Source organism: Balaenoptera acutorostrata, chromosome 15 (genome assembly GCF_949987535.1).
Source record: "Balaenoptera acutorostrata chromosome 15, mBalAcu1.1, whole genome shotgun sequence".
Taxonomy (NCBI): Eukaryota; Metazoa; Chordata; class Mammalia; order Artiodactyla; family Balaenopteridae; genus Balaenoptera; species Balaenoptera acutorostrata.
The window spans coordinates 29,228,106-29,240,254 of record NC_080078.1 but is presented as its reverse complement, the minus strand read 5'-3'; the positions used below and the strand labels follow the sequence as shown (position 1 = coordinate 29,240,254).

The following is a 12,149-nucleotide window of genomic DNA, read 5'->3' as shown; positions in this document are numbered from 1 at the left end:
TGCAATGTGGAACTCCAGAACAGAAAAAAATGACACTGGTGGAAAAACTGGTAAAATTCAAGTAAGAGCTGTAGTTTAGTAAACAGTATTGTGCCAGTGTTAACTCCCTAGTTGTGATGATTGTACTATGGTTATTTAATATGGTAAAATTAGTTGTATAGCAACTCTGTACTGTTTTTGCAACCTTTCTGTTAAGTCTAAAATTATTTCAGAATAAAAGTTTAAAAAAGCTAATGTAAATACTGTATAAAAGAAAATAATTCCAACTGTTGTCCAAGCAATTATGTCTTACTAATACATTTCAATATTTTTAAAATATTAGTCAAAATGAGATTATAAATTTTTAAATAATTCTTTAGTAATACCTAACTGCTTCCCTTGACTCAATCCAAATCAAATCCTGTTCTTAGCTTTAGTCTCTATGTGTTCTCTGCAGAGTCATCTACAGTGCATACTTCTAACCATTTTGGTATAGAATCTTGGTGAAATGCCAATGAAACTTCCAGCCCATAAGCAAAAAATATACACTCTCCTAAAACACAACATCAACTGGGCCTGTCACTTCCTTCCACAGAGCCTTAGGTAAGGATTGATGTGTAATAGCCTGCTTTATGGTCTGTTGTGGAAATTTTCAAAAGTAATTGCCAAGATTACTGATTAAGATTACTTAACAAGGCAAGACAATAAAGATATGCCCTCTGGATCCTCTGATGACACAGCTTAAAGAAATGAGTCTAATTTAGGAGAGATTAAAAAGACATTTTAATTATTTTTCAATTCTAGAACACATCACTAAAAGTCAACCATGGCATTTTCATACCTAGATACCTTCTATATGTGATAAAAAAAACTATTCAGCATGTTAGCCAGACTGTCTTTGATTAAATCCACATATATTCAAGGAGTTGATGAATGAGGAAAAACCCGTTCCCCAGATTCATTATTCCCAAGAAAATCATATTTAGAGCAGACTAAGATTTCTTATAATCTAGGGCTCTATATTTTTATACACAAATCTAAAAGACAGCTATTGGAAATACATTTAATTAATGTTCCATGAGACTCTTAAGATATTTAACAAAAAATATACTTACATTATTTGTCCTCCAATGGTTGACTTGCCAGCATCTAAAAGTAACAACATCATCAACAATAGGCAAACCGCAGGTGTAATAAAAACAAAACACCATCACTATATAGGAATACAACTAAAGGTCCGTTTAACATCATAATTACAGCTTGCAAAAGCAACTGCAATGATAGGAATTTGGGTCATAAGCTCTGGTTAGTCACCTTCTCCCTTTGAAGCTAAGACCCCCTGAAGCTCTGCAATGACTTAGCGCTACTTTACTGATAAGGAAAGAAAGACTTTAACAGATTGCTCCTTGACCTTCTGCAGCAGCAACAGAATATGAATTACCCAAGAGGAGCCTTGAAGGAGAACAAAAGTAGCCAAAGACCCATGAACTACATTTAGGTAGTCTGCTTTTTCACTTTTAGCCAGTATAGGTGTTCCTTTAAAATTTCAAAGGAATTCTTGCTACTAAAAAAAAGTAGAACGGTGTATCGTCAAATTCAGGGCAAGGCAGAGATAAGATAAAGGGAAGAAAAAGGGGCACATAATTCCCTTATTTTCTTCTCACTTCTCTCTGACAAGTGAGATTGGCAGAGAATATCTGAATAAATGAAATAGGGTTTGGTTTTGTGTGCTAAACCAGCAACCTGACAACATCCAGAAGTTACTCCAAATTATTCATTTTTTGCATACACAAAATTAAACTACCTAGTAAAGTTAATACCGCAAAATCAACTGAAGTTCACACAAAAAATATAGGCACATTTTCTATGCTATTAATTAACATGTCATAATATGCTGAGCCATCATCAGTGGTCTATAGACCAGTTATGCATTACATACAAATATACTGAAGCTTATTTTCTTCCAGCTTCCATGCCATCACAACCTTCAAAAATAAAGCACTGGCAATGTTTTGCCAGCTAAAAAAAATCTATTGAGTTAAAAATCAAGACATTTTGGATTAATTTAGTTCAGTTTCACGAAACACTTCCGAGTAGCTAAATAAGATGTTCTATGTTTGATGTACCCAATAACTTTGGTCATTTCTTATCACTGCTATGAGTACAACTTACCTACATGCCCAATGAATACTACATTTACGTGTTCTTTCTTAGGAGCACCTGGCGGTGCAACCACAGATTTAGGTTTTGGTATTTCCTCTTCCTCCTCCATCATTTCCTGGGCACTTTCCTCTGTGGGCCTTCCATCTCCCAAGGAACCACTCCCTGGCTCTGCTTCACTTATTTCTTCTTTGTGCTCCCATGATTCTTCTGGGGACATTTCTGTCTCCCCGTTTTCTACTGAATTAAGACATTTTAGCTTAGTATTCCGAAAAACATTTATCATCTATACTTTAAAACACAGATGCTTTCAAATAACAAATAGAACTTAACATATTCAGTTCCATTTCCTAACCTCTAGTGACACACAAGCAAGAAAATCTCTTTTACAATAGAAACGGACAAGCTAGCCTCACTGCTAACATCAGAGCTCTGACTCAGAGACTAGAAGAGACTATTTTAACGTAGCTTCATCTTCATAAGGACAAACAAAACATGAACAGCAGATCTAACATTCCTAACAGCCCAGTTATTCCATCGTCAAGATGTCCTGACAGTAGAAGAAAGGGGAAGTTCCAAATCAGAATACAAAAAAGTGTGAAAAGATTTAGATCTTTTCTTTTTCCTCTGCAAGTAACAGAACTTTGATATTGACGTTATTAATCACCTTGGGAATATGAAACCCTTAAGGGTAAGAACATTACAAAAAGGAAAAAAATTTTCACAAAGTAAATGGATCAAGTACAACTATTCAAACTGACTTTAGCATTTCCTCCATTCGATTCTTTTATATTTGCCATCAATAAATTTATCATGGCAGTGTTAATGCCCAATTAGTTCTGCTTTCTAAATCCTAACAGCAAAGACTCAGTTTTAAATGTAGGCATTATAATAAGCATAACACTTACATTTGCACCTTAAATCTTGAGAGTGAAAGAGTTTCATATTACTGTATTAATATGGTCAGAAATTTTCTTACCAACAGGTTCTGAAAGTTCCATGCTAACAGCTGAATTTGAACCTAGACAAGAAATTGAGATATAATATACATTTACAAAATAGTATCTAGCTTTACACACCACAGACAACTTAATGTTTTCTGAATTAGATGTTCAAAGAGTCACATCATAGAAAATTACCTTCACACAACAATGACTGTTCCTCTTGAGAAGGTTCCACAGGTACTGTTTAATAGAAATAACTTCTATTAAAAATTGAGAGCTATACATCCATTTTACTTATCTTTTAAAATACAGGAAAAATAGAAGTTCAATAACAAAACAAAAACCTCAATAATTCAGAACAATGGCAACTAATTAGGCTTTCAAATTAGAAGCCTCTGTTTAACTTACTAAAAAATCTACCCATCACAACCAATTTTAAAACATTTTCAGTAACTGAAATGTAAAACCATGTTTATTGTCTGAATTTGCTTCATAAACTTTTCCTTTACGGATATTATAAAAGTAATCTGCAGCCCAGGACAGATCAAATAAGTAAGATTCTGCTCAACAAATACACATTACTTCTCTAGATTCTCCCTTGGTAGCTCTAGCCCAAGAAGGCAATGATCAGTCCTTTTTAAGATTCTATAATCATATGTATTATCAAGATCCTTGAATAAATTCTGTTCAATACCAATAAAATTAAAAGGACATTCATATAGTCCCTGAAATGCATATAGACCCTTACATCATCTCAGAAAAAGTGATTACAATGATGCCAGTTTTGTCATATATTAGAATTCTAAGGTCAAGCAACAATCCAGTTTCCACAAGTGTCATACTGCAAATCTTATGACATCACTGGAAGAGATGTATGTGAAATATACTCTAATACCCCAATACATAAGTTTATTTTTTATATCTGATAAACCTAAATGATACTCCAATATCTAAGTACTCTTGCTTTAAAGAATACACAAGATGTACAAAGACATCAAAGAATTTGAAGTCACATGAATCCTGCACACCAATAAAGAATAACCTGCAAAACTCACATTTAAAATCATTGCTCAGAGGACATGGGGAGGGGGAAGGGTAAGCTGGGACTAAGTGAGAGAGTGGCATGGACATACATACACTACCAAATGTAAAATAGATAGCTAGTGGGAAGCAGCCACATAGCACAGGGAGATCAGCTCAGTGCTTTGTGACCACCTACAGGGGTGGGATAGGGAGGATGGGAGGGAGACGCAAGAGGGAGGAGATATGGGGATATATGTATATGTACAGCTGATTCACTTTGTTATAAAGTAGAAACTAACAAAAAAATTTAAAAATTTTAAAAATAAAATCAACACTAGTATTATTGTATTATGGGATAGAATCTGGAATTCTACAGCTGCAATTTTATTAGATCTAAAATAACTGAAATACATTGTTGATTTGTGTGAAAAAAAATAATAATAATAAAATAAAATAAAATCATTGCCCAGAAAGTATTAACACCCATAAGTCAACAAAATTTTGGGCCCAATCTTCAATAACATGAAGTGCTGAAGAAAGTAATTCCTGGGAGTTCCCTGGTGGTCTAGTAGTTAGGATTCCAGGCTTTCACTGCCATGGCCCTGGGTTCAATCCCTGGTCAGGGAAATGGGATTGTGCAAGCCCGCACAGCATGGCCAGAAAAAAACAAAAACAAAAACGTAATTTCTATCCCTGAAAGGTAAAGGGCAACCAATTTTTTGAGGAAAGAAGTGACATGCTAGCCAAGTGTTACTTCGGAGGATCATTCTATGGTAGTGCATAGACGAACCAGAGAGGTAAAGACTACAAGGCAGAAAGACCAAAAACACTACTTACAAAAAGTATCCCATCAGGACAAATAAGCAGTACAATTAGAGGAGGTGTTAAGTGCAAAGATAATGGGAGCAATATCTGACAGGAGTAGGAAGAAAGGAAGTATGAAAAGTCTAAGATGACCCCAACTTATGTGGTTAAGCAGGGTATTTTAACAGAAACTGGGGGGAAAAATCCTTTGAACTCAGTTTGGAAGGTAACAGGAATTGTACTTCAGACATAAGATACTTATTTTGTTTTCCTATTTAAAAAGTGTATAGGTAAGATAAGGAAAAACTACTCAATTTTCAGAGAAAGCCAGGCAGTGCTAAATGAATCAAGTTCATATACCACCCTAGGGATGGAGGAGGTGGCACAGGGTAGTAGCAAGAGGGCAGAACTGAGCTGACTCCTGGCTTTAAATCCTGGCTTGTCATTTATAAATTATGAGATACAATTATTTCATTGGAATCATGGAAATGACATGCCATCTGCCAGACAAGATTAAATGAGAGAATACATTTGTATAGTATCAATTAGATAACTTGTGGCACCTAGTAGATATTCAACAAATATGAGTCTCCACCTCCAAACATGGACTGAGTATCACTTCAATTCTATCAGCTAACATGGACTGAGTGTCTATTATGGGCTGGACCAGGATAAGAGGCACTCACCAATCCAAAGAGTGCTGGAGGTAGGGCTGAAGGTGCTGGCAAATTACCCTAACTCCAATTAATTTGTATTGAGCCCTTATGTGCTAACTGCTATCTCATGTAATTCCCCTGAAGACCCTATGAAACAGATTAACTACTACATATCAGACTCAACTAGGCTTTTCCAAGTTATGGAAGCGCCATCTTGCCCTTCCTCAGACAGCCCCTGTTGAAAATCACTCAGAAAAAGTAAACCGAGTAAGTGATGATGTACAAATGTTTTAAGGCAGGAAAAGACTGAGATAACTGGTATGGTGGGCTCTCCTGTCACTTATTAAGATGACCCAAACTGCAAGTGAGCTTTATAAAATGAAGTAGTACATACACCTGACCACCTAGTTCTAGAACCAACTCTTAAATTTACAAATATACAATACATGCATTAGGCTGTAAGGCACTTCTCATGACAGTGACATCAGTCATGAGATCACCCCCATGGATGCATAATGCAAAATCTGTTCATGGTTTTTCAAAGTATCTTAACTTTCATAGTATGTTTGTTTTAAGTTTATAAAGCTTACAGAGTCAAGTACCAAAAGCAATTAAATGCTTAATATACACCTCATGATATTATTAAAGGGGCCCCAAATAAGAAGTTGACCATAGTTTTCCCATGGTGGAAAAAAGCTTTCCATGCATTCAGACCACAGATAACATTATAAACTTAATGGCAATGCTAGAGACATTTGCAACGTGATGGATGTTTTTGGAATAATGAACCAGAAAAATCCAGATATAATAAGATGTTCCTTAAATTTAAGCTTCTCAATATAGTTGTACCCAGTCTCCACACACACACACACATGCAACCCCTTCTTGTTCATTCTACTCTGGTCTTACTCATAATGCATATCACATCCAGATTTACTGGCTACTATTGATCCTGGACTTAGCATTCTACTAGGCCCAAAGTCATTTGTTTATGGTTAGCAAACAGGTGACTATTTCTCAAGTCCTGCATGGTTCATATCTGTTAGTGAAAGAAAAGTAAACCTCCCAAGGAATGAAATTACGGTTTCATATTTTCCAATGGTATCTCCATGTTCAGAAACATAATCTTATCAAGTGTTCAAAGGAATAATTCTAATTAAGTAGGAAAGTTATCAGAGTGTATGAGTGAATAAAACTGCCACACCCTAAGTTAAAAAAAGAAACAAATAATTGTGGTAAAATTATTACCACAATTTTTAAAACAAGAAAAGATTTTACCAAAAAACAGTCGGGCAACAGTACTGACTGTGTTTTAACACAGATGATAATCTGGGTCTTAAAATTGCTAGTTAAATTTGATCATGGTGAAATAAATCAGTCACAAAAGGTCACATGTTATACCATTCCACTTACAAGAAATATTCAGAATAGGTAAATCCAGAGAGGCAGAAAGCAGATTGGTGGTTGCCAGAAGCTGGAAGGAAAGGGGAATGGGAAGTAACTGCTTAATGGGTACAGGTTTCCTTTTGGGGTGATAAAAATGTTTTGAAACTAGACAGAGGTGATGGTTTTTACAACACAATGTACTGAATGCCACTGAATTGTTCACTTTAAAATGGTTAATTTTACGTTATATGGATTTCAGCTCGATTTTTTTAAAGAATATAAAAAAGTTTTTAAAGATTTGATCATGGATCAAAGGACTTTAACATGGAGACTCCTATTTTGCCAGTTCACAGTACAGCCCAGGTTAGTCAAGAACATACATGTGGCAGGTAATGAAAGCCATGTTTTAATTCCGGCTACATGTTTTAAACACAAACGTATGGCCAATTCTTGAAAAGTGCTTAATCCATATATTTCATAAATAAGCAATTTAAATCTGCACTGCTTTAGATATAAAACCAATCTCTAATCCTCTTTACACACTAAATACAGATATTTAAAATAGCCATCCTAACTAAAATATCTTACGCCTGTTAGCTAAATGGTGTGTTCATTAAAGAAAAAAAGTAGGGGCTTCCCTGGTGGCGCAGTGGTTGAGAATCTGCCTGCCAATGCAGGGGACACGGGTTCGAGCCCTGGTCTGGGAAGATCCCACATGCCACGGAGCAACTGGGCCCGTGAGCCACAGTTACTGAGCCTGTGCGTCTGGAGCCTGTGCTCCGCAACAAGAGAGGCCGCGATGGTGAGAGGCCCGCGCACCGCGATGAAGAGTGGTCCCCACTTGCCACAACTAGAGAAAGCCCTCGCACAGAAACGAAGACCCAACACAGTGATAAATAAATAAATAAATAAAAGACCGTGAATTTCAAAAAAAAAAAAAAAATTAAAAAAAAAAAAAAAAGAAAAAAAGTAAAAACAACTTCAGTGCTGTCACAGAAGTCACAAGTGTCCTACACTGCATGGAAGTGAGAAACACTGTGACAATTCTGTGCAATACGAGTTTCTACAATGGTGGAAATGTGCTATATCTGTGCTGTGATGATAGTCACTAGCCCCATGTGGCTATTAAAGCACTTGCAAGGTACCTACTGTGACCAAGGAACTGAATTTTAGATTTTATTTAATTTTAAAATTAAATAGCCACATGTACACAGTTCTAGCTCCTCTGAAGTAGTCTCCTCAACTGCGGTAGGAACTTGCCTTATCTGGTTTTCCACTTCTGTCCCATTCCCGGTCCACCCCACCACTCCAAAGGGCTAATGAGCTCTCTTCTGAACTCCTCTAGGATATGACCCTTCTTTCAATTATAGATCCACCCACACACATAGCTTAGTTCTTGTTCCCTAGGAGATTATGGACTGCCAGAATGACTGGTTTTCTCAAATATGGAGACTTTTTTTTCTCTACTCTTGTGATCTCCACAGGTTGGCACAGTGTACTATATAGAATAAATATACAGTTAATTTTTACTGAATTAATGCAGGCAGTTTCCGTTAGGGTTCAGTAGAGTAAAAACAATTTTATATGTGCCGATTTTCTAAGAAAGGAGTTAGAGAAACAATATCCAAGAGATGTTAAAGTACAGCTTGAATAAAAAACTAAAATTCTCTAGCACTCAGGTGACCATATAGTCTTACCAAAACTGCACGCTGAGGCATTTTTCTCCCACAGACAACACTGTTAAATAGTAAAGGCAGACATCAGAAAGAAAAGCCCATAGAACATATACAAGTGTCCCCGGTTTTGCCTTAACTACCTAACACTCTAAAAATAAAAACACACGGGCTTCCCTGGTGGCGCAGTGGTTGAGAGTCCGCCTGCTGGTGCAGGGGACACGGGTTCGAGCCCTGGTCTGGGAAGATCCGCGTGCCGCGGGGCGGCTGGGCCTGTGAGCCGCAATTACTGAGCCTGAGCGTCTGGAGCCTGTGCTCCGCAACAGGAGAGGCCGTGATAGTGAGAGGCCCGCGCACCGTGATGAAGAGTGGCCCCCGCTTGCCGCAACTGGAGAAAGCCCTCGCACAGAAACGAGGACCCAACACAGCCATAAATAAATAAATAAATAATTAAAAAACACACACACAATGTTACAGACAGTGGTGAACAGAGCTGTTTAAAGTATTCTACATGATTTCCTAAAATGTATGAAGAAGTTATTTCAAAATATTACTTTAAATTAGAGCATTGCCTACTTACGACAATGTCACCCAGCTACTACTGAGAAAGAACATGGAGACGGTGCCATAGTGCACAAACTCATAGGCCCAGTTTCTGAAAAAGTGTCTCAGCCAAAAAGATCTTTTAATATCCAATCACAAGGAAACTAGTGGAGTTACTATTACTAGGAATAAGCTTTGAAATCAGACCTAGATTCTAATCCTTACTCCTCCATTTATTCATGGATGTCACCTCACCTGTTTATTTAGCTTCTCTGAACCTTAATTTTCTTATCTGTAAAAATGGGTCAACAGTACCTATACCTCAAGAAGTTGTTGTGAAGATAAGGGCATATTAACCACGTGGTAACTGCTCAATAAATTTATTATTACGAGCATTTCAAAGCCCCATAATAATTACAAAAACTTTTAAGAATGAAATATAAAGAAAAGCAAATTCCAGGGCCACTCTCTCAGAAAATCCATGCTGGTTGTAGTAATTAGCTCTAGGCATGCCCTTTTTTCCCCATTATTAAACAGCATGGTGTGGCAGACAGAGCACTATATTAGCGCTGGCAAATTTGGATTCTAGACTCAACTGTGTCCTTAAATCTGTGAGTGACCTTAGGCATTCACTCAGCATCTCTAGGCTTCAGTTTCTTCATCTGAAAATGAGATTGTATTACTGCCAGGTCATTTCTAGCCCTAACATCCTAAGAACCTATTTTCTAAGAACCTATTTACTCAGTCACTAAAGCAATGCCACGTATCAACCTGATTAGGCTTTTCTGTAGAGTAACTAAAATTCCCCTCTTTTTCAAACAAACCTAAAAGATAGTCTTATTTATGATTTATATCCTATCTACAGCAAAAACAATGAGATGTTTAATTTCAGATACCACAAAAAAGTACAAAGAAAACAGAAAAACACCCATGTGCAACCAAACTCTGCAAAGAAGATGGACACAGACTACTTAGCAGTACAGTAACCCACTGGAGTTCTATAGAACTAGTCAACCGGGAAATTTCCCCAGTGACATTCTAAGGTATGCACTTTTTTCTTTAAATTGAGGTAGAGTTGATACACAATATTACGTAAGTTTCAGGTGTACAACACAGTGATTCACAATTTTTCAAGGTTATACTCCATTTATAGTTGTTATAAAATACTGGCTATATTCCCTGTGCTGTACAATATATCCTTGTAGTTTATTTATTTTATACATAGTCGTTTGCTAAGGTATGCTTTTTTTGTTTCAAGTGAAGTGACATACAATTACTTTGTCAGAATGTGGTCTGGAATTTGGTGTGACCACTCTCAAGCTAGGCTAGTGAAAGATGCTCAAAAAATCCTTGCTAAGTGTTTCTCTCACCTAGGAAGTAGAGTATAATGGGCACTGGTTTAACTTGGAGTACTGTAACGACTAGGTTTCCTTAGAACAAAGTAATTTATGGAAAGAACCAACTACACATCTGTAGTCCAGCCACGCTTTGTTAAAATCTACTGAAAACAAGGACACAACTTTTAAGAAGCTTTGGTATGAATCAGCAACTGACAGCTAAAAAAGGCGTCTGAGGACCTCAGAACAATCAAGGACCTTCAACGAGTAGCCAAATTCTTGCTTCCCCAACATTTCTAAGAACTGTGAATAGAATGATGAAATTCTAAATTAACATGCCCAATAGACAGCCAGAATCACAGTAACTCACTGCTGTTTGATATGAAATAAACAAGCCTCTACTTACAAGTAGTGTAAAGATGACTGATGCTCTCTACTCTAGCAAATTTCTAACAAACTTAAAGTACAGAAACACAAGAAGGATGAATTTTATATGTTAATTATAGCTCAAAAAACCCACCTCCAATCTTATGGTATTCACAAAGAACACTCAGTAGAAAACAGATCTTTGGTTTTAAGATTTCACGACTGAATTTATATAAGGGTACCTGTGAACAATTCTTCTCAGCTTTGAAAGCCCTCTACACCCTGTACCTGGCCCTCTTACCAAGAAGTGTCTTCCATTAGAGTAAACTGGGAAATTGGGTATCTGATCCCTTTTTACACTCCTTGAGAACCAGTTCTCCATCTTGGTGGTACCACTTCAAGTGCCTAGCACAGCATCCTGCCTTCTGTAGGCAGGCAAATGTCTGTTCACTAATTGCTATACATATATCTGAGCAAAACCAGAGATTCACATCTCAAAAAATTTCATTCTAATACTGCTAACTCACCCCAAAAGTTTATCAAATCTCTTTTTCCTTCCTTTCTCTCCAAAGACAACGCTATTTTAACACTTTAAGACATTTCCTCCCCAGCAAAAAAAAAAAAGGCTAAAATCTGTTCTCTACAATATTTCCCTAACTCGCTGTGATACGTTTTGTTATCTTTTCATGCAGTACAATTCCAGAAAAGGTGAAAAATAAACAAAGGACACACAAACACACACACAAAAGCAAAAAGCACTGAATAAAACCTGCGCTAAAGAAGGTTTATTCACATGGGAATTCCCTGGCGGTCCAGTGGTTATGACTCTGCTCTTCCACTGCAGGGGGCACGGGTTCCATCCCTGGTCAGGGAACTAAGATCCCACATGCAGTGACATGGCCAAAAAAATAAATAAATAAAAAATAAAGGTTTACTCCCAATCAACATTTCTAACAGTTTAAACAGCTGCTCAACATCGCGTAGCACTAGCGGATGCCCTCACTTGTTCCCTATATCCTCACACCTGAGCCGTTCCAACATGTAAAATCATGAAACAAGAGCCAAAACCGAATGATCTCTAATAATCAGTAAGTCAAGGTAGGAAAAGAAATAATACTCCAGGAACAATACTTTCTCTGATCTCCTCAGCCCACTTATCCCATTCACTGTCCCACCTGAAAAATCCTTTCTATTAGAATTGTTTTTGCAGGCATTTCAGTCACATAGGAAAAGAAAAACAAGTGTCAAGTGGAGAACCATATCTATCATCTATGTAAA

The 12,149-nt window shown here is 36.9% G+C and overlaps 2 protein-coding genes across 5 annotated transcripts in view; one reads left to right on the top strand and one right to left on the bottom strand.

The window, feature by feature from the left end:
* Positions 1-12,149, top strand: part of TNFRSF17 (TNF receptor superfamily member 17) — a 117,206-nt gene that overhangs the window by 27,102 nt on the left and 77,955 nt on the right. For both annotated transcript variants that reach the window (XM_057529125.1, XM_057529124.1), the window contains exon 2: positions 10,061-10,211. The gene's annotated coding sequence lies outside the window, so the exon portion shown is untranslated. The remainder of the gene's footprint in view (positions 1-10,060; positions 10,212-12,149) is intronic.
* The window catches only part of GSPT1 (G1 to S phase transition 1), a 34,219-nt gene that overhangs the window by 17,728 nt on the left and 4,342 nt on the right, over positions 1-12,149 (bottom strand). For 2 of the 3 annotated variants that reach the window (XM_057529123.1, XM_057529121.1), the window contains exons 2-5: positions 3,279-3,323; positions 3,119-3,160; positions 2,152-2,379; positions 1,095-1,128 (exon numbers count right to left, since the gene is read on the bottom strand). In XM_057529123.1, the coding sequence (XP_057385106.1) occupies positions 1,095-1,128; positions 2,152-2,379; positions 3,119-3,140 (284 nt within the window). In that variant the 5' untranslated portion in view covers positions 3,141-3,160; positions 3,279-3,323. The remainder of the gene's footprint in view (positions 1-1,094; positions 1,129-2,151; positions 2,380-3,118; positions 3,161-3,278; positions 3,324-12,149) is intronic. The other variant, XM_057529122.1, reaches the window with a different exon arrangement.